Source organism: Myotis myotis, unplaced genomic scaffold, assembly GCF_014108235.1.
Source record: "Myotis myotis isolate mMyoMyo1 unplaced genomic scaffold, mMyoMyo1.p scaffold_m19_p_5, whole genome shotgun sequence".
NCBI classification, from domain to species: Eukaryota; Metazoa; Chordata; class Mammalia; order Chiroptera; family Vespertilionidae; genus Myotis; species Myotis myotis.
The window spans coordinates 103,859,745-103,879,442 of NW_023416357.1; the positions used below are offsets into that span (position 1 = coordinate 103,859,745).

The 19,698-nt window shown below is 47.6% G+C and overlaps 1 protein-coding gene across 5 annotated transcripts; it reads left to right on the forward strand.

Annotated features, from left to right (window-relative positions):
• Positions 1-431: 431 nt before the first annotated feature.
• Positions 432-15,957, forward strand: LOC118656380 (zinc finger protein 771). Of its 5 annotated transcripts, XM_036309645.1 has the most exons (5): positions 557-668; positions 824-944; positions 1,291-1,446; positions 1,735-1,839; positions 14,856-15,957. In XM_036309645.1, exons 3-5 carry the CDS (start codon positions 1,300-1,302, stop codon positions 15,666-15,668), a joined length of 1,065 nt encoding a protein of 354 aa, XP_036165538.1. In that variant the 5' UTR covers positions 557-668; positions 824-944; positions 1,291-1,299; the 3' UTR covers positions 15,669-15,957. The 5 variants fall into 5 exon arrangements, with proteins under 5 accessions (XP_036165541.1, XP_036165538.1, XP_036165537.1 ...); XM_036309648.1 differs by lacking the exon at positions 824-944 and having other exon boundaries at positions 432-668; XM_036309644.1 differs by lacking the exon at positions 557-668 and having other exon boundaries at positions 675-944.
• The last annotated feature ends 3,741 nt before the right edge of the window (positions 15,958-19,698 follow it).

Sequence of the window (19,698 nt, forward strand, 5' to 3'; positions counted from 1 at the left end):
CGTCCGTAAAATGGACCCACCTTTGGGTAGATAAAGAGAGATCAACAAACTCATACGCACACCAGGGGAGGCAGTGGGGGCAGGAGGAAGTGGATAACAGCGATCAAGTATGCGGAGCCCGGAGGAGAGCAGACTTTGGGCGGCGATAGTTTACCTCAGTACATTTAATTTTTAATTTTTTTTTAAAATTTTTTATTTTTTTTGGTGCCCTGACCGGGAATCGAACCCGGGACCCTGCAGTCCGCAGGCCGACGCTCTATCTGCAGAGCCACACCAGCCAGGGCACATTTAATTTTTAAAAAGAGCTCAGGTGTGTGACACGCGTAGCATGACACCAGCGCGCAGTAGGCACACCACACAGCACGGGGCCGCGGTAGCCTTTTTTTTTTTTTTTTTTTTTGTGGGAGTAGATTGGAAAGCATGTCCCAAGGAGCCAGCTATCCCCGAGGCCAGGAGACCGGAAAAGCGTCGCTGGCGAAGGAGAAAAGACGGCCGAGGGGGAGAAACAGGAAAAGGGAAGAGGCGGGGAGGCAACAGGGCCCGCCCTCCAGGCGGGGCGCCAGCGAGAGGCCCAGGCCGGGCTGGAGCGCACGTGGCCTAGTTTGGGCGGAGCGGACGTGCCCGGCCGCAGCGGAGACCCCGAGCGGCACAGAGGGAACGCCCGGAAGGTGGGTCCGAACCGGACTGCGAGGACCGTGAGAGTAGGGGTGGAGCGGACGGGGGTCCTGGGAGCTGGGGAACGGCGGAGCCACAGGCCCTGGGTTCCCCACCCTCCCGGGGCAGCTCAGACCGGACGCTCGGGTCCTCCGGGTCCCTCCCCCAGGGGCGGCGCTAGCGGTTCTGACCAATGACAGGCCGCCCCGAGGCCCCGCCCCCGACGCCTCACGAATGCCCAACCGCCGGGAGCCTGGCCTGGGGCTGCGTGAGCGCTGAACCTGCGGCTGGTGAGTGCGCACCCGCAGGGTCCCCGCCCCGATCCCGCCTCCAGCCCGTGCCCTGGAGTTCCGGGCCCCGACCCAGGCGCCGGCAGTGACTCAGCGCGGGGAGGGTGGCGACTCGTTGGCACTGGAGATTCGAACTGTTCTGGGCCTTGAACGCCGGGATGAGTGGGGTGAACGAGTGTCTTCGGAGCTGGTCGCGGGCAAGTGCTGGTGCCTAGGGCCGAGCTGGGTGGGAGGGAGAGGGCCAACCCCCAGGGTCGGCCGAGGGAAGCCGCGCTGCACCGCCTTGCCTGGGCCAGGCCGGGGTGCGGGGTGGGTCCTGAGCTTCTGACCCAGCTGCCCGCCCTAGGACACCAAGATGCCTGGCGAACAGCAGACACCGAAGGTGGAGGAGGAGGAGGAAGAGATGCAAGAGGAGATGGTGCTGCTGGTGAAGGATGAGGAGGATGAGGGTGAGGAGAAGTATGAGGTGGTGAAACTCAAGATCCCCGTGGACAACAAGGAGGTACGTGTCCCACACCCCGATCCCTAACCTGGTTCGGGCGCAGCCTCCATCAGGCAGAAGCCCTGGATCTGCCCTTGCAGCTACAATCCTGTGTGGTGAGAGCAGGCGCGGGGGCGGGGTGGGGGGGGGGGGGAGAAGCCCGGAGCTGGGAGCCTGATGCAGACGGGGTGGGGGAGGGGCCAGGTTAGGCGACAGAAACCCGGACCCTTGGGAGCATTTACTGTTCTCCAGGCACTGTGTTAAGCACCTCGGTTCTATAACATAGGTAGTATTTGTTCCATTTTACAGGTGAGGAAACTGAGGCCCAGGAAGCTTGATAGTTTGGTGACTGGCCAAGGTCCCAGAGTTAGTAAAGAGATGGCTTATCCGAGACCAGTGAGAGTGAGGGGTGAGGTGAGTGGCGACTCCAGGCAGAAGAAATGGGCCTTTCAGTGGCCCAGAGGGAGGGAGTGGGGCACGGGGAGAAGCGTGGATGAGCTCAGGGTGTTTGGCAGGCCAGGTAGGGCATTTGGGATTTATCCTGAGGGAGAGGAAGGTTTAACGAGAGGAGCTTTAATATCAGAATAGGAGTTAGATTTCCCCCTTCAGGCCCCAAACTGCCACAACTTCCAGTGCAGCCTGCTCATACCTGGGGAACTCTGGCTGGGCCAGGTTTCTGGGCCCAGGCTCTGGTTTCTTCCTGCAGGGGAGCCAGTTCCCAGGGAAAGACGTTCGGCTGCCCCCTAGTGGGTGTGGTGGGCCCTAGGGGGAGGGGGCTGGCTGCTTTGGCCTCTGCTCCCAGTCAGAATAGCTCTGTAGGTCTGTATTTCTCAGGCCTCCTTGGCCCCTTATGCTAGCTTACTCTGCCTCTTCTGGCCCTGTGATCGCCTGATCTCCCCATTCCACCTGTAAGTTAAGAACTCAGACTCCAGAGCTCAGGGTGGACTTTGATCTCCATTTACCAGCTGTATGACCTTGGGCAAGTTTCTTAACCTCTTTGTGCCTCACGTTCCTCATTTGTAAAAGGAAAATCATACCCACACCTACTTCTTAGGGTTGTGAGGATGAAATGAGTTAACACACATAAAGAGAACTGTTTACATAATAAACACTATGTAAATGTTATTCATTCTGCGATTATTCCTTCTTCCTCTAAAGTTTAGGACCTTGGTCTAGGTCAGTGGTCGGCAAACTCATTAGTCAGTGGAGCCAAATATCAACAGTACAATGATTGAAATTTCTTTTGAGAGTCAGATTTTTAAAACTTAAACTATATAGGTAGGTACATTATTATTAATTAGGGTACTCCTAAGGCTTAGGAAGAGCCTTAAGGTCATCCTAGAGATTTTTCAACTCATTTTTATCAAAGGCCTTTTTGGGGTGTATCCCGGGGCTGGGTGTGAAAGGGGAGACCCACATGGGGGCCTAGACAGAAGATTGAGGGCAGACAGCTCAAGGCAGTGGGGAAGGTTCACAGACAAAGCTCAGTGGGCATTTGGCAAATGGAGGCAGAGGAGGGGCATTCCAGGAGGAGGAAACAGCAGAAGCAAAGGCTCACAGGAGACGGGGCCAGAGAGCTACAGGTATTGGAAGCCGCATAGGAATTTTACATACGCGTGAGGTGATACGGTGCCATCAGAAGCCTGAGATCAGAGGAGACATGTTGGGTTTTCTGTTCAGAAGATTCACTGGCTGTTGTGGGGAGAACAGGCCATGTGAGGCTGGCAGCCTGCTCTCAGGTAGTGACAGCAGTGGAGACAAGACAGAAAGTTGGGGATATTTTCAAACCTTGATTGGACTGGCTAGAGCTAAGGATGGGATGGAGGAGGCTGGGCATGGCTGGCCATGAAACGTATGGAGGGCTAGGGGTGGGTGAACTTTTTGACTCGAGGGCCACAATGGGTTCTTAAACTGGACCGGAGGGCCGGAACAAAAGCATGGATGGAGTGTTTGTTTGAACTAATATAAATTCAAAGTAAACATCATTACATAAAAGGGTACAGTCTTTTTTTTTTTTTAGTTTTATTCATTTCAAACGGCCGGATCCGGCCGCGGGCCTTAGTTTGCCCACGGCTGCTCTAGACAACATGTAGCAGTTAAAAGCATCGGTTCAAATCCCAGCTTCACCATTGACCAGCTTTGCCTACACATCCCATCAACGTTTACCATAGCACTCTGCCCACAAGGTAGCTCATGAGCTTGCTGTGTGGTCTCCCTGAGTCTGTTTCTATGAAGATTGTCGTCTCCAAAGCTCTTTCCAGTGCTGACATCCTGCATCTCGTAGCTGTCATCACCCAGTCCCATGGCCAGTCATTGTCCAGAACAGGCCTGAACTATGCTGCACACGGGCGCTGAAGCATTCTCTCACTGCCTATCAAAATCCAACCTCTCCTTAACACAAAGATATTCTCAAAGGGCTCTGTGCACATCTGATCCTCTCTCTCTGCTTAAACCTTTGAGTGTTTTTCTGTTCCCTCAGGATAGAGTCTTAGCTCCTAGGCCTGGCATTCAAAGCTCTACCACCTGACCTCATGTCCTGACTTCATGACCCAACACCCATCCCATGCCCCAGTTCAAACAGACCTGACCCTTTCTCACCTCTGAGACGTTGCCTATGGGGTCCTTCAGCCTGTAAAACCCTCTTCACCTTTCCCACCTGCTTTCTCCAGGAGTTGTTCTCTCTTCTAGATTAAATCTTAATTTTAACAAGCATACAAGTCACCTGGGAATCTTGTTAAAGTGGAGATTTTGATTCAGTAGGTCTGTGGTGGGACTTGAGATTCTAACAAGTTCCCGGTGATGCTGATATGGTTGGTCTGTAGCAAGGAGCTGGTTCTCAACCTTGGCTGCACATTAGAATCATCTGGGAATCTTTTTAAAATCCTGATTTCTGGGCCTCATCCTCCGGGAATTCTGTTTCTTTGTTATGGGGTGGGGCCACAACATTGGTAACAAAGAAATAGAATTTCCAGAGGATGAGACCCAGAAATCAGGATTTTAAAAAGATTCCCAGGTGATTCTAATGTGCAGCCAAGGTTGAGAACCACTGAGCTAGAGGGTAGGGATCGTACTACCAAAAAGAAGAGGGATTCTGAAAAGGGTCCAGGGCAGGGAGACAAGCTGTGTAGGGTGACCTCAAACTTGTCAGTGAGGTAGAACTGCAGCATGGTTAAGAGAACAGGTGTTTTGGATGATGGGACTTGGCGTTCAGACCCCAGTTCGGACATTGATTGGCTGTAGGGCCTTGTGTGGTCACTTTCCTTCTGAGTCTTACTTTCTTATCTATAAAATGGAGCTCCTGATACCTAACCCAAGGGGTTGTGAGAATTTAATGAGCACGTGAGTGAGAAGCACTTAGCACAGTCCCTGGCACATAGCTTAATTCATGGTAGTTGTTGTTATTTTAAAATAAACTTTTATTAATTTCAGGAGGAAGGGAGAGGGAGAGAGAGAGATAGAAACGTCACTGATGACAGCATCATTGATCGGCTGCCTCCTGCACGCCCCATACTGGGGTTTGAGTCCGCAGCCCAGGCCTGTGCCCTGACCTGGTATTGAACCGTGAACTCCTGGTTCATAGGTCAATGTTCAACAACTGAGCCATATTGGCTGGGTGGTAGTTATTACTGAGGAGGGAACTGGGACCTTTGCTCTGTTAAAACCAAACTAAACATAAAGCAGGAATACAAACGCAATCACTTCATGGACTTGGATCATCATATTACTATACTACATTGTATCCCCATGGGACCTTCTTGTTATAGTGCAAATACCATTTATTCTAATTTTTAAATCTAATAGCTGTAGAATTTAACACATGGAAGGGCCTTGGCTGACCACCTAGTCTGGTATTTGCCCAGCTTTAGTTGCATGTTCATCGCTCACCTGCTGTGCTCATGACTTAATGCTTTTCCTCAGGTAGGTTAGCAGCTTTTGTTAAATCCATTTTTATCCAAAAAATAATACTGATGAAACTGTGGGTTTCATGTGATGCATCTTTTTTCTAATATCCGTGAAAAAAGATACATAATGATCATAATGAGATACGAGTGCACCAGCAGAAGACTGAATCCTCTTGCATCCTGTGATGTGTGCATAGCACCAGTTGGGCACTTTTTATCTCACGGAGCCTACCTCGCCTTCCTGGGTTCACTGGGGCCTGGGACGGGAGTGACTTGCCTGTGATCTTAATGAGTTAGTCTCAGCCCCTCTTACCTAGATTTGTCCTGGGGCACCCAGAGCCCCTTCTCTTGGAGCTGCCAATGCCAAGAGTACTTGTGTGAAGAGTTTCCTTTTTCTAGTCAGTGACCCTGCGTAAGGACGCCCTCAGGAAGGCTTTAGTCATCTTAAAGATGGGTGCCAGAGACAAAAGGGCCAGAACAAAATGTAGTATAATAAGAAAAGTTCTCTCCGCAATGGCTGCTGTGCTGCAGTAAACCCAGTAGGTGTCAAAACCAGGGTAAGACTGGAAAGTGTGACCTTGAATTCTCACTGTGCCAACTCAGCTATGGGGAGTTTCTCGATATCAGGTTGTACTTTAACTTTAAATTCCTCTTGGAAAGTGCCAGGGACGTGGAGTCCAGCCTCTGTCCCATCTTGGCCGTGTGGGCGCAGGGAAGCGCAGTATAGCCTGCTAGTTAAGTGAGGGTCCTGACTCCCCTGGCTATGGGAATTTAATCTGCCTCAGCCTGTTTTCCTAAATACCAAGGATAACAGCTGACTCGAGGCAGGTGACAGGAAGATTTAATACAATGTACATCACATAGCGTTGTTGAAACTTTACACTGTAATGCTGGTATCACTGTCATTATTCTTTGTACAGTTTAAGCGAGAATTCCGATCTCCAAGGCCTTGAAGTTGCCCTTCTTGCACCTTCAGAAAGTAAAATCCTCGCCCTGGCCAGTGTCTCAGTTGGATAGGTGTAGTCCCATCTACTGGCAGGGGGTGCAGGAGGCAGCCGATCGAGATTCCCTCTCACATCAATGTCTGTCTCTCTCCCTTCCTCTCTCTTTAAAATCAATAAGCTTTTCTTTTTTTTGGCAAAAAGAAAAGAAAGTAAGGCCCTTCACGACTCACAAGCTGTCACTTACCCTCTCTTAACCAGTTTCCTTATCTATGAAATAAGACTATGGTAACTACTTTGTGGGGAGAAGCTAAGACTGTCTTGTCCTTAATATGTGTCAGATATTTCATTTAATCATTAATTAATGTACCTAATTGCTCGGCCCAACATCACTCAACATCACTTTGCCTGGATGAGCCCCCTCTTCTAAGAAGGGAGCAAGATGCCCTCAATATTCCTCTTCTTTCTACTGTTAATACAAAATACTAGGACAGTACAATGTTAACACTGTTACTACAACCTGTGCCCTTCACCTGCCTTTTAGGAAACATTTCTTTTTCTGATTTTGTCTCTAGACGCCCAGGCTTCCTGAAACTGGCTCGTTTTCATTTCAGGCCTCAGAATTGTATTTGGGTTTTACCCTTGCCTCCTTCTTCGCAGCTTAAAAAATGCTATGTGCTCTATTTTAAAAGTTTATTCAAAAGCCTGGGTTTGTTTTTGGCCTCGCTTTTTAAAAAATATATATATATATATTATTTTTTTACAGAGAGGAAGGGAGAGGGATAGAGAGTCAGAAACATCGATGAGAGAGAAACATCGACCAGCCACCTCCTGCACACCCCCCACTGGGGATATGCCCGCAACCAAGGCACATGCCCTTGACCGGAATCGAACCTGGGACTCCTCAGTCCATAGGCCGATGCTCTAGCCACAGCCAAACTGGTCAGGGCTGGCCTCGCTTCTAAGTCGCCATCCTCTCCTATCTCACTGGCTGCTCATCTTGCTGCTCCTGGTTCTCTGCCAAATCAGCTATGGGGAGTTTCTTTTAAAGGACCACGTTGTATTTTAGCAATTAACACCTCCAGCCGAGGCCTGTCTCCTGAGCTCCAGATGGTCAAGAATTGGAGATGTGACCTGAAACATTTCACCTTTCAACTTGCTCTTCCCACCATCCTCATGTCTGCAGATGGCAGCTTGACTTCTGTAGTTGCTAAATTCAAAATCTTTGGAGTCATTTTGACTCCTCTTTTCCTTACATCTCATGTCTGATCTTATTTATCAAATCTGCTGTCTGAAATGGCAAAAATATATTCAGAAGCGACCATTCTCACCACCTTCACTCCTTCGCTTGTCACCTGTCACCTGGGTCTGAGCCACTATTCTCTGGGCAGATGACTGCAGTGCAGCAGCCTCCTCCCTGGGCTCCCGTTCTGCCTGCTGCCTCCTTCTACCCCAGCATCCTGATGGAGGCTTTTAAAATGAGTCTCATCTGGTCATGTCCCTGCGAAGTACCGTCTAACAATTCCTCTAATGGTTCCCCATCTCTTTCTTCTTTTCTAATATTTATTAGATTGGTTGAGGTGACTTTGGTCAACATGAACATACAGGTTTCTGGTGTGGGTTTCTATGTTACAGGATCTGTATATTGCACCAGGTACCCACCATCGAAAATCAAATCTCCTGTCACCTTATATTAGAACCCCTACTTCTACCACCTTCAGTCAGGTAGCTCACACGCTGCTGTTTGTGTTCACGAATTTCAGTTTTATATTCCACATGTGAGCGAAATCATGTGGTTCTTAGCTTTTTGATTGTCTTACTTCACTTAGCATAATGTTCTCAAGGTCCATCCATGTTGTTGCAAATGGCACTATTTCCTGCTTTCTTACGGCTGAGTTGTGCTCCATGGTGTGTATGGACCACATCTTCTTTATCCAGTCCTCTGTCGCGGGGCACTGGCTGTTTCCATGTCTTGGCCACCGTGACTAATGCTGCAATGAACATCGGGATGCATATATCTTTGTGAATACATGATTTCGAGTTTTTTGGGTATATACCCGGGAGAGGGATTGCTGGGTTGTATGGTAGCTGTATTTTTAATTTTGTGAGGAATTGCCAGGCTGCTTTTCATAGTGATGATTCCAGTCTACATTCCCACCCGCAGTGAATGAGGGCTCCCTTTTTTCCACAGCCTCTCCAACACTTGTTGTTGCCTGTGTTGTTGATAATGGCCACTCTAACAGGTGTGAGGTGGTAGCTCATTGTAGTTTTGATTTGCATTTCCCTAGTTGCCAGTGAGGATGGACATCTTTTCATATGTCTGTTTGCTGTTCATATGTCTTCTTGGGACAAGTGTATTTTCAGGTCCTCTGTCCACTTTCTGGTTGGGTAATTTGTTGTTGAGTTTTATTAGTTCTTCATATATTTTGGAAATTAAACCTTTGTCGGGTTACTGTTTGCAAATATCACCTCCCATCTGGTTGGCTCTCCCTTTGTTTTGTTGTCAGTTTCTTTTGCTGTGCAGGTTTTTTGTTTGGTACAGTCCCATCCATTTATTTTTGTCTTGACTTCCCTTGCCTTTGTGATCAAGTTCATAAAATGTTCTCTACAAACAACATCCATAAGTTTGGTACCTATGTTTTCTTCTATGTAATTTATTGTTTCGGGTCTTATATTTAGGTCTTTTATCCATTTTGAATTAATTTTTGTGCATGGGGACAAATCAACTTTCATTCATTTGCATGTGGCTTTCTAGTTTTCCCAGCATCACTTATTGAAGAGACTATCTTTACTACATTATATGTTTCTGTCTCCTTTGTCGAAAATTATCTGTTCATATACGTGTGGTTTTATAGCGGTGCTCTCTATTCTGTTCCATTGATCTGTGTGTCGGTTTCTCTGCCAATACCATGCTGTTTTGATTATCATAACTCTAGTATAATTTAAAGTCAGGTAGCATGATAACTCCAGCTTCTTTATTTTTTCTCAGGATTCCTTTGGCTATTTGGGGTCTTTTGTGTTTCTATATAAATGATGATTTCGCATTCTCTTTTAAAAATGCCATTGGGATTTTGATGGGGATTGCATTAAATCTGTATATTGCTTTGGGTAATATGGCCATTTAAACTATGTTGGTTATTCCAGCCCATGAACATGGGATAATTTTGTTGTGTCTTTTTCAATCTCTTTTAATAATGCTTTGTAATTTTCAGTATATAGGTCTTTCATGTCTTTGTTAAGTTTATTCCTACATATTTTATGCTTTTTTTGCAATTGCAAAGGAATTGTTTTTTTTCCCATTTCTTTTTCTGAAAAAAATTTTTTTTAAAAAATATATTTTGATTAATTTCAAAGAGGAAGGGAGAGGGAGAGATAGAAACATCAGTGATGAGAAATAATCACCAATTGGCTGCCTCCTGCATGCTCCCCACTGGGGATCGAGCCCGTAACCCAGGCATGTGCCCCTGGCCAGAATCGAACCTGGGACCCTTCAGTCTGCAGGCCACACTCTAGCCACTGAGCCAAACCAGCTAGGGCCTTTTTCTGAAGTTTTATCGTTATTATACAGGAAGGCAATGCATTTTTGCACATTGATTTTGTATTGTGCAACTTGACTATATTTGTTCCTAATAGTTTTTTTAGTGGAGTCTTTTGGGTTTTTTATATACAGAATTATGTCATCTGCAAAAAGTGACAGTTTGACTTCTTTTCCTACTTAGATGCCTTTATTTCTTTCTCTTGCCTTATTGCTCGGACTGGGACTTCCAGCACTATGTTGAGTAAGAGTGGTGAGAGTGGACATTCTTGTCTCGTTCCTGATCTTAGAGGAAAAGCATTCAGTTTTCCACCATTGAGTATGATATTAGCTGAGGGTTTATCATATTTGGCCTTTATTATTATTTTTAATGTTTTTATTGACTTCAGAGAGGAAGGTTACGGGGGGGGGGGTGGAGAGATAGAAACATCAATGATGAGAGAGAATAATGGATCAGTTGCCTCCTGCAAGCCCCAAACCGGGGATTGTACCCACAACCTGGGCAAGTGCCCTGACCAGGAATCGAACCATGACCTCCTGGTTCATAGGTTGATGCTCAAACGTTGAGCCTTGCCGGCTAGGCATATAGGCATATATGGCCTTTATTTTGTTGAGCTACTTCCCTTCTATTCCTATTATTATTGAGTGTTTTAATCATAAATGGATGTTGTATCTTTTTTTTTTTAATATATTTTATTGATTTTTTACAGAGAGGAAGGGAGAGAGATAGAGAGTTAGAAACATCGATGAGAGAGAAACATCGATCAGCCGCCTTCTGCACATCTCCTGCTGGGGATGTGCCCGCAACCAAGATACATGCCCTTGACCGGAATCGAACCTGGGACCTTTCAGTCCGCAGGCCGACGCTCTATCCACTGAGCCAAACCGGTTTCGGCGCGGATGTTGTATCTTAAATGCTTTTTCTGCATCTATTGGTAAAATCACATGGTTTTGATCCTTCTTTTGTTGATGTGGTGTATTATGTTGATTGCGTACATTGAACCATTCTTGTGCCCCTGAATGAACCCCACTTGATCATGATGTATTATTTTTTGGATGTACTATTGTGTTCAAATTGCTAGTATTTTGTTTAGGATTTTTGCATCTGTATTCATCAGAGATATTGGTCTGTAGTTTTCTTTTTTTGTGTTATCTTTCCCAGGTTTTGAGAAGGATGGTTTTAAAATATCTTCTTTGAATGTCTGGTAGAATTCACTGGTGAAGCCATCTGGTCCTGGACTTTTGTTTTTTGGGAGTTTTTTGTTGTTGTTTTGTTTTTGTTTTAATCTTCAACAGGGATATTTTTCCATTGATTTTTAGAGAGAGTGGAAGAGTGAAAGAGATGGAAAGACAGAAATATCAATGTGAGAGAAACACATCAATTGGTTGCCTCTTGCATGAGCCCCTGACCAGGGCTTGGTCTGGGGAGGAGCCTGCAACCGAGGTACATGCCCTTCCTTTACCGGAATCGAATCCCGGACTCTCCGGTCTGTAGGCCAACACTCTATCCACTGAGCCAAACCAACTAGATTCTCTATATCTTTTGACCTTAACTTTTATTTCTTTAACCCAGTCATTTTTTAGTAGTATGTTGTTTAATCTGCATGTATTTGTGGGTTTCTTTACTTCATTTTTGCATTTGATTTCTAATTTCAAGGCATTGTGGTCAGAGAACATGCTTGGTAAACTTTCAGTCTTCTTGAATTTGTTGATGCTAGTTTTGTGACCCAATATATGGTTAATCTTTGAGAATGCTGTGCTCTGGAGAATGTATAATCTGATGCTCTGTGATGAAAGGTTCTGTAAATGTTAATTATGTCCATTTGGTCTAGTGTTTCATTTAAGGCCAATATTTCTTTATTGATTTTTTGTTTGGTTGATCTGTCTAGAGCTGTCAATGGAGTGTAAAGTCTCCAACTATGATTGTGTTTTGGTCTATTTCTCCCTTTAGTTCTGTGAGTAGTTTTATATATTTCGGTGCTCCCTGGTTGGGTGGGTATATATTAAGAAGTGTTATGTTTTCTTTAAAAAAAATATTTTTATTGATTTCAGAAAGGAAGGGAGAGGAAGAGAAAGGTAGAAACATCAATAATGAGAATCATTGATTGGCTGCCTCCTGCATACCCCATACTGGGGATCGAGCCCACACCCAGGAAGGTGCCCTGACCAGGAATAGAACTGACCCCTCCTGGTTCATAGGTCCACACTCAAACACTGAGCCACGCCAGCTGGGCAGTTTTTTCCCTTTTGAGTGCATCTGATCTTCATTATCCTTTTCTAGTTCAGACCTTTCCCCCTCCCCTTTGATGTTTTTGTTGTCACAAATTATCCCTATTTATGCTGTAAGTTTATTGTTGAACTTACTCATAGTGTTAAGGCCTTATGTTCTTTGTTTCAGGTAGAATAACTATTGAGTATTTCCTGCAATGGAGGTTTTCTGGTGATGAAATCCCTCAGCTTCTGTATGTCTGGGAACATCTTTATTTCTCCTTAATATTTAAAGGATAATTTTGCTGGATATATTATTTGTGGCTGGTAATTTCTCTCTTTCAGGAGTTTGACTATTTGCTTCCACTCTCTTCTGGCTTGTAGGGTTTCTGCTGAGAGTTCGGATGATTCTGATGGGTTTTCCTTTGTAGGTTACTTCCTTCTTTTCCTGGCTGCTTTGAGAACTTTTTTCTTTGTCATTAATTTGTGACAGGTCCTTGAAGAAGGCCTCTTTAGATTGAGGTAACCGGGTGTTCTGTTTGCTTGTTGGAATCGAGGATCTAGTTCTTTTTCTTTTTTTAAAAAATATATTTCTTTATTGATTTCAGAGAGGAAGGGAGAAGGAGAGATAGAAACATCAATGATGAGAATCATTGATCGGCTGCCTCCTGCACAACCCCCACTGGGGATCGAGCCTGCAACCCAGGCATGTGCCCTTGGCCAGAATCAAACCCAGGACCCTTCAGTCCACAGGCTGACACTCTATCCACTGAGCCAAGCCGGCCAGGGCGAGGATCTAGTTCTTAGCATAGATTTGGAAAGTTCGCATCCACTATTTGTTTTAATAGACTCTTCATTCCATGCTTCCTCTCTTCCTCCTCTGCAATGCCTGTAATTCTAATACTGCTTTTTCTGATGGAATCAGATAGGTCTCATAGAGCTCTTTTATTTTTCTTTATTCTCAGGTCTTTCTCTTCCCTCCGCACCATTTCTTGATTCCTGTCTTTAATATCACTAGTTCTTTCCTCTATCTCATTTCTTCTGTTTTCTATGCTCAGTAGTTTACTCTTAATCTCCTTAATTGCATACTTCGCTTCCAGGAGTTCTTATTGGTTCTTTTTTTAATCCCCTTGGTAAAGTACTCGTTTTGTTCATTGATTTGTTTTCTAAGTGCACTGAATTGCCTGTTAGTATTTTCTTGCATCTCATTGAGTATTTTCAGGACTGCAATCTTGAAATCTGTCATTTGTTATTTTAAAAAAATTTAAAATTTTTCCATTGATGTTTAGAGAGAGTAGAAGGAAGAGGGAGAGACAGAAAGAGGGAAACATCGATGTGAGAGACACATCGATTGGTTGCCTTCCATATACACCCGACTGGGGCTGGGGATCGAGCATGCAACTGAGGTGTGTGCCCTTAACTGAAATTGAACCCAGGACCCTTCAGTCTGTGGGCCAACACTCTATCCACTGAGCCACACCAGCTAGGGTGAAATCTCTGTCATTTATATCACATATTTCCATGTGTTCCAGCTTGCTTTCTGGGGATTTTTCATTTTCTTTCTGGTCATCCTCATCACTGTGGTTCTTCATGGTATTTGCTGTCTTCCTTTGCTTATGCATTTATCTCTGAAGAGGTCTTTCTACTATTTTCCAGTAAATGGTGCTGAATCACAAGATTTTTACCTCTGAACTCCCAGTCTTTTTTTTTTTTTTGAACTCCCAGTCTTGAACCTCCGTGGCTTCCCTAAGACTGTATAACTGTGCTGCTTAGGGTAGGGTTTGTGTCTCACTTCCGTGGGTCCCGTCCCAGCACCCCTCCTGGGGATCAGTCACAGAGGGACACGTATTCTACTGCAGTAGCTTTTGGTTTACAGATAATACGCTCCTGAACTTGACTTCAAGGGCAACAGGAGGCAAGTTTTGGGAGTCCAAGCAGTGGCAGGGCTCTGTGGTATATTTCTTTGAAACACCACTGCCTGTCTCCGAGCCACATGCACACGGCAGAATCCTGTGCTCTGTCAGGCATCTGCTGACTCAGACATGTTCACTCTCACTGCTTGCCACTTGCTGTGAGCTCCTGGCTACAGGGCTGCACCTGGGGCCATCTACGCTTCCTGCTCTTGTCTCCCCGTTTATTCCCGGTTGCCCCCCTTTAGATGTTTCAGTGCGCAGGTCTCCCAGGCATGCGTCTGTGTTGAGCAGGGGTTTCTTTGTTGAATTATACATGGTTAACTTTTTGAAATTTCAGGAGGAGAGGAAAAGACACAGCCTTACGCCATCATTCCTCTGACATCACCTTCCATGTCTTTCATATTACAAGGCTCTAAGCTAAGAGATCCCCTGCAGGGCACCCCATCCATTACTCTCCCCTCCATGCATTCGGCCCTATGTACTTTTTCTTGCCATTCCTGGGTCTTCACTGGCAAAACCCCTGCCTCAGGGTCTTGCTGTGCCCTCTGTAGCCTGCTTTCTCACTTCCTTTACTTTTTGCTCTTGTTACATCAGTTTTTTAACCTTATTTAAATCTGAAACATTCACCCAATACCAGCACTTGTCCATTTTTCCCATAAGCAGGAATTTAAAAATATAATACTGAATCCCCAGTGCCTGGAACACAGTCTGGCACCTTGCACGCCCTTAATAAATACTTGTTGAATTATTAAAGAACAGGTAGAATGACACTAGGCATATGCTGTGTACATTAGTGCAGTCTCTAATTTAATGTGCGCAGCAGTGCTTTCCTGTTTTCCATAAGCGGAACTGAGATTGCAGCATGCAGAGACCAGGTCTCTTGCTCACGGGACTGTGGTTCAGGACTGACTTGTCCCCTTTCTCCCCACAGGTCCCGAGGGAGGCGGCAGCGCCTTCTGCAGACCCGGCGCGTACACACGTGTGCCCGGACTGCGGCCGTGCTTTTGCGCGCCGGTCCACGCTGGCCAAGCATTCGCGCACGCACACGGGTGAACGGCCCTTCGAATGCCCCGAGTGCGGCCGGGGCTTCTCGCAGAAGTCGGCGCTGACCAAACACGGCCGCACGCACACCGGCGAGCGGCCCTACGAGTGCCCCGAGTGCGGCCAGCGCTTTTCGGCCGCCTCCAACCTGCAGCAACACCGGCGGCGCCATACGGGCGAGAAGCCCTACGTGTGCACGCAGTGCGGGCGCCGCTTCGCTCAGAGCTCCAACTACGCGCAGCACCTGCGCGTGCACACGGGCGAGAAGCCTTACACTTGCCCCGACTGCGGGCGCGCCTTCGGCGGCAGCTCGTGCCTTGTGCGCCACCGACGCACGCACACCGGGGAGCGGCCGTATGTTTGCGCCGACTGCGGCACGCGCTTCGCGCAGAGCTCGGCGCTGGCCAAGCACCGGCGCGTGCACACGGGCGAGAAGCCGCACCTCTGTACCGTGTGCGGCCGCTGTTTCCGCCACCGGTCCAACCTGGCAGATCATACCCGCACGCACACAGGCGAGCGGCCCTACCCCTGCACCGAGTGCGGCCAGCGCTTCCGCCTCAGCTCAAACTTCGTCCGCCACCGTCGTTCGCATATGATGCGCCGTCTCTATATCTGCGCTGTGTGCGGCCGAGACTTCAAGCTGCCCCCTGGCACTAAGGCCACCACTGTCACCGAGCGCTGCCCAGAGTGTGAGAGTAGATGAGCCCCCTTGTCGCTGCGGCTGCTAGTGTCTGGCTGAGGAGGCGCATGCCAGGGCCCGACCCCAGGTGCTGGACTAACTGGACAAGGACTCCGGGACCCTGGTCTGGTAAAGGGTGGGAAGGCAGAACTGGCTGCCCGGGACCTTGGAGATGTAGTTAATCCTCTACTGCAGTGATGGCAAACCTATGACACGCGTGTCAGAGGTGACACGCGAACTCATTTTTTTGGTTGATTTTTCTTTGTTAAATGGCTTTTAAATATATAAAATAAATATCAAAAATACAGTGGGGCCTTGACTTATGAGTGTCCCGACTAACGAGTTTTTTTGAGATACCAGCTGTCTCTTGGCCGATTTTTTGCTTTGAGTTGCAAGCTCAAAAAATTTTGGGTTACGAGCCAGCTTCAGATACCCCACTGCTAGTTGGCGCAGTGAACGTCACAGTGATTTGACATAGGAGTAATTTGAGTTATAAGCTCCGTCACGGAACGAATTAAACTCGTAAGTCAAGGCCCCACTGTATAAGTCTTTGTTTTACTATGGTTGGAAAGATCAAAAAATTTCTATATGGGACACGGCACCAGAGTTAAGTTAGGGTTTTTCAAAATGCTGACAGGCTGAGCTCGAAAGGTTCGCCATCACTGCTCTACTGGGATTTTTGGAAACCGTGGCCTCTTCCCCCTCACTACAAATCCTCAACCCGTGTTAGTGAATAAAGTATTATATCTTCACGCACATGTGCCTGTGAATGAATAGATGGGGAAAGGAGCAAAGCTGGAGTATTTACTGGGCTTCGGTGACTTAAGTGAATCATCACAGAACCAAGTGGGGCTATTAGCCCAAAAGGGTTCCTGGAACTGGGTTTGTGTGTGTGAAGTCATCCCACACTTGGCCCTTGGTTATGTCCTTATAACCTCTGATCTGGAAGGGTCTGTAAATAATAGCACACTAGAGGCCCGGTGCACAAAATTCGTGCACTGGGGGGTGGGGGAAGTTCCCTCAGCCTGGCCTGCCCCTTATCACACTCTGGGAGCCCTCAGGGGATGTCCTATTGATGGCTCAAGCCGCAGTCGGGCCTCCCTCTACAGGAGGCGACCAGTCGATCAGGGGAAGGCACCACCCCCATCACTCTCTCGCTGCTGCTGCTGCTGCTACTGCCTCTGGCCTCCCTCTGTGGGAGGCAACCCTGTGATCAGGGGAAGGTGACGACCCCATTACACCACTGCTGCTGCCACTGCCTGCCATGAGGCTTGCCTGAGCCTTGGGCCCTCGCAACAGCAGTGGCTATCGGCAGCTTGCCAGAGCCCTGGGCCGGCCCTGGGCAAGTAGCAGCAGCCATTGCATCCCATACGGTGCAGGTCCCCACCCCTGTTGCTGCAATGCCCTGCCCACCCATGCCTGCTGTATACTTAGCCCGCTGATCGGTTGTTACTGTGACAGCATCCCAACCAATTTGCATATTACCCTATGATTAGACTAGAGGCCTGGGGCACAAAATTCGTGCCTGGGGCGGGGGTCCCCTCAGCCCAGCCTGCACCCTCTCCAATCCGGGACCACTGGCTCTTAACTGCTCACCTGCCTGCCTGCCTGATCACCCTAAACAGCCCCCCCTGCTGGCCTGGCCACCCCTTACTGCCCCCCATGCTGGCCTGGTCACCCCCAATTGCCCCCCCACCAGCCTGGTCAACCCTCACTGCCCCCCTCTGCCGTCTTGGTTGCCCCCAACTGCCCCCCCGCGGGCCTGGTCACCCCATGCAGCCTGCTGTTTGGTCATTTGGTCTCCCCTCACTAACCCCCCTGCCGGCCTGTTCACCCCATGAAGCATGCCCCTCACTGACCCCCCCTGCCGGCCTGGTCGCCCCACATAGCCTGCTACTCAGTCCTTTGGTCATCCCTCACTAACCCCCCTGCTGGCCTGGTTGCCCCACACAGCCTATTCTGTCGTCCATTCAGTTGCAATGGTTGCTTAGGCTTTTATATATATAGATAGATTCGTGCTTAAACAGGCACCAAATTCCGCAGAGCTTTGGTGAGCAGCCATGAACATCATGGAGCGTAGTATAATGAAGAGACAATACTTTTAAAATATATATTTATTTTTACTGATTTCAGAGAGGAAAAGGAAATAGAGAAACATCAACGATAAGAATCATTGATTGGCTGTTTCCTGCATACCCATACTGGGGATTGAGCCTGGAACCCGGGCATGTGCCCTGACTGGGAATCAAGCCCATGATCTGGTTCATTGTTTGCCACTCAACCACTGAGCCAGGCCTGCTAAACAGTACTTTGTTTAAGACTTAAGTGCTTTATTATTGTCAGCTCATTTTCATCCTCAGCATCCAAGTTTGGTAATCATATCTTCATTTCTGCAGATAAGTAAGTTCTGACAGTGAGGGAATGGCAGAACTGGGACAAGTATACAGGCATTTGCAGTCCATTGTCATTTGCTACGATGGGGGGAGTTGTTGGTTAGGTTTTTAACGCAATCTGGTGAGTTTAGAGAGGTTGTCCTTGGAGGTATGTTTAAGCTGGCCTTGAAGGCTAGAAGAGAGAGAGTTTGGGAACTAGGGAGAGTCCCTGAAAGTGCCTGCCAGACTTGTTAGAGCTTGAAGATAGGGACAAAGAGCAACGAGGTTGGCAGGAGATAGACCACTGCGGATTGTAGAAGCCAGGTGACAGTATCCAAGGCAGCAAAGAAGCCTTGAGTGATAAGGGAAGGGGTGGAGTGGACATATTAAGGAGCTAGAATTCTGGGGATAAGGGAGGTGGGGCTGACTTCACTTCCTAGCTTGGATGACCACAGGTAGAGTCACAGATGGTACAGGATAAGAACAGTTGAAGTGGCAATTGTTACCCCGAATCTGGACATGTGGAATGTGAGGTCAACGTGGAGGGGTCAGAGAGGTGATTGAAAAGAACACCTTGCAATATCGGGTCTGAAGTGCATGACCCTTCTCCCAGAAAAGGGTACCCAAGAAGTACCTGGGAGGAACAGCCAGAGATAGACAAACTCAGAAATACCTTGTTTGGGAAATCTAGAGAAAAGTGTTTCAGAGGAAGTGGTCAGATTTTGCTCTGGTGCCCACTGGTCGTAGGAGTTTGGGGAAGTGGTGAGCCATTTCAGTGGATAGTGGGTTAGGATATAAATGGGAGGATGAGGCAGCAGATGGGTGGGTGTAATAACCCTTCTCAAGAGGCGTGGCTGTGAAAAGTATGAGGGCAGTAGCTGGGGAGTTTGTTGGTTTTGTCTATAGGGAAGAGACTCAATTTTTGTGCTTCTGGTGAGGGGTAATGGAAAGGAAGAGAAGTTGATTATACAGAGAGGAGATAATTGATCAAGGAGAGGTACTGAAAGCAAACCAGTAAGGAGAAGGCTCCTACTGCTATTGGTAGGGAGCAGGGTGGGCTGGGGAACACAAAGCTGAAGCAGTTCCAATCTGGGGTTTTACCTGGGAAGTAAGAGGGATAAGGTCACCGAGAGGAATGAGGCCAGTAAAGGGGAACCCTCATTTTACTGATGTGGAAACAGGTTGACAAGGGCAGCAAAAGTACTTTGAAGGTCTTTTTTCCAGCATCACCCAGGCCATGGGCATCTCAGAAAAGAAAGTGATGTGCCCGAGGTCACACAACAGGTAAATCAGACACCTAACACTATTTTTAGGGATAGAAGTGGAATGAGAAATTGGCCTGGAGATGGCAGTGCAGGGGCGAGAGGCCCAACTCCAAGAGGAGTGGAAGCCCTGTCCTGCTCCACATCAGAGATCTGATCCCAGTTTGTGCTGGGCCTGAGGCTCAGCCCTGGACCCAGGCCCAACTCAACTGTTGACATTTCCTGCTCTGGACATCTGAAAGTTGTGAGTTGAAAGTTAATAACTGGGAACTTACAAAGTCCTATGTGCCAGGCACTGTCCTAAGCACTCTACTGACAGTAATAACTCACCTAAGTTTGTTTTTACATTTTTATTGATTTCAAAGAGATAGAAACATCAATGAGAGAGAATCATTGATCAACTGCCTCCTGCATGCCCCC

Bases quoted from the DNA above. Each gene is read 5' to 3' on its own strand.
- LOC118656380 (XM_036309643.1), top strand. From the start codon at position 1,103: ATGAGTGGGGTGAACGAGTGTCTTCGGAGCTGGTCGCGG. The intron at 1,142-1,290 runs GCAAGTGCTGGT...TGCCCGCCCTAG, and splicing joins GTCTTCGGAGCTGGTCGCGG to GACACCAAGATGCCTGGCGA. The intron at 1,447-1,734 runs GTACGTGTCCCA...TCCATTTTACAG, and splicing joins TCCCCGTGGACAACAAGGAG to GTGAGGAAACTGAGGCCCAG.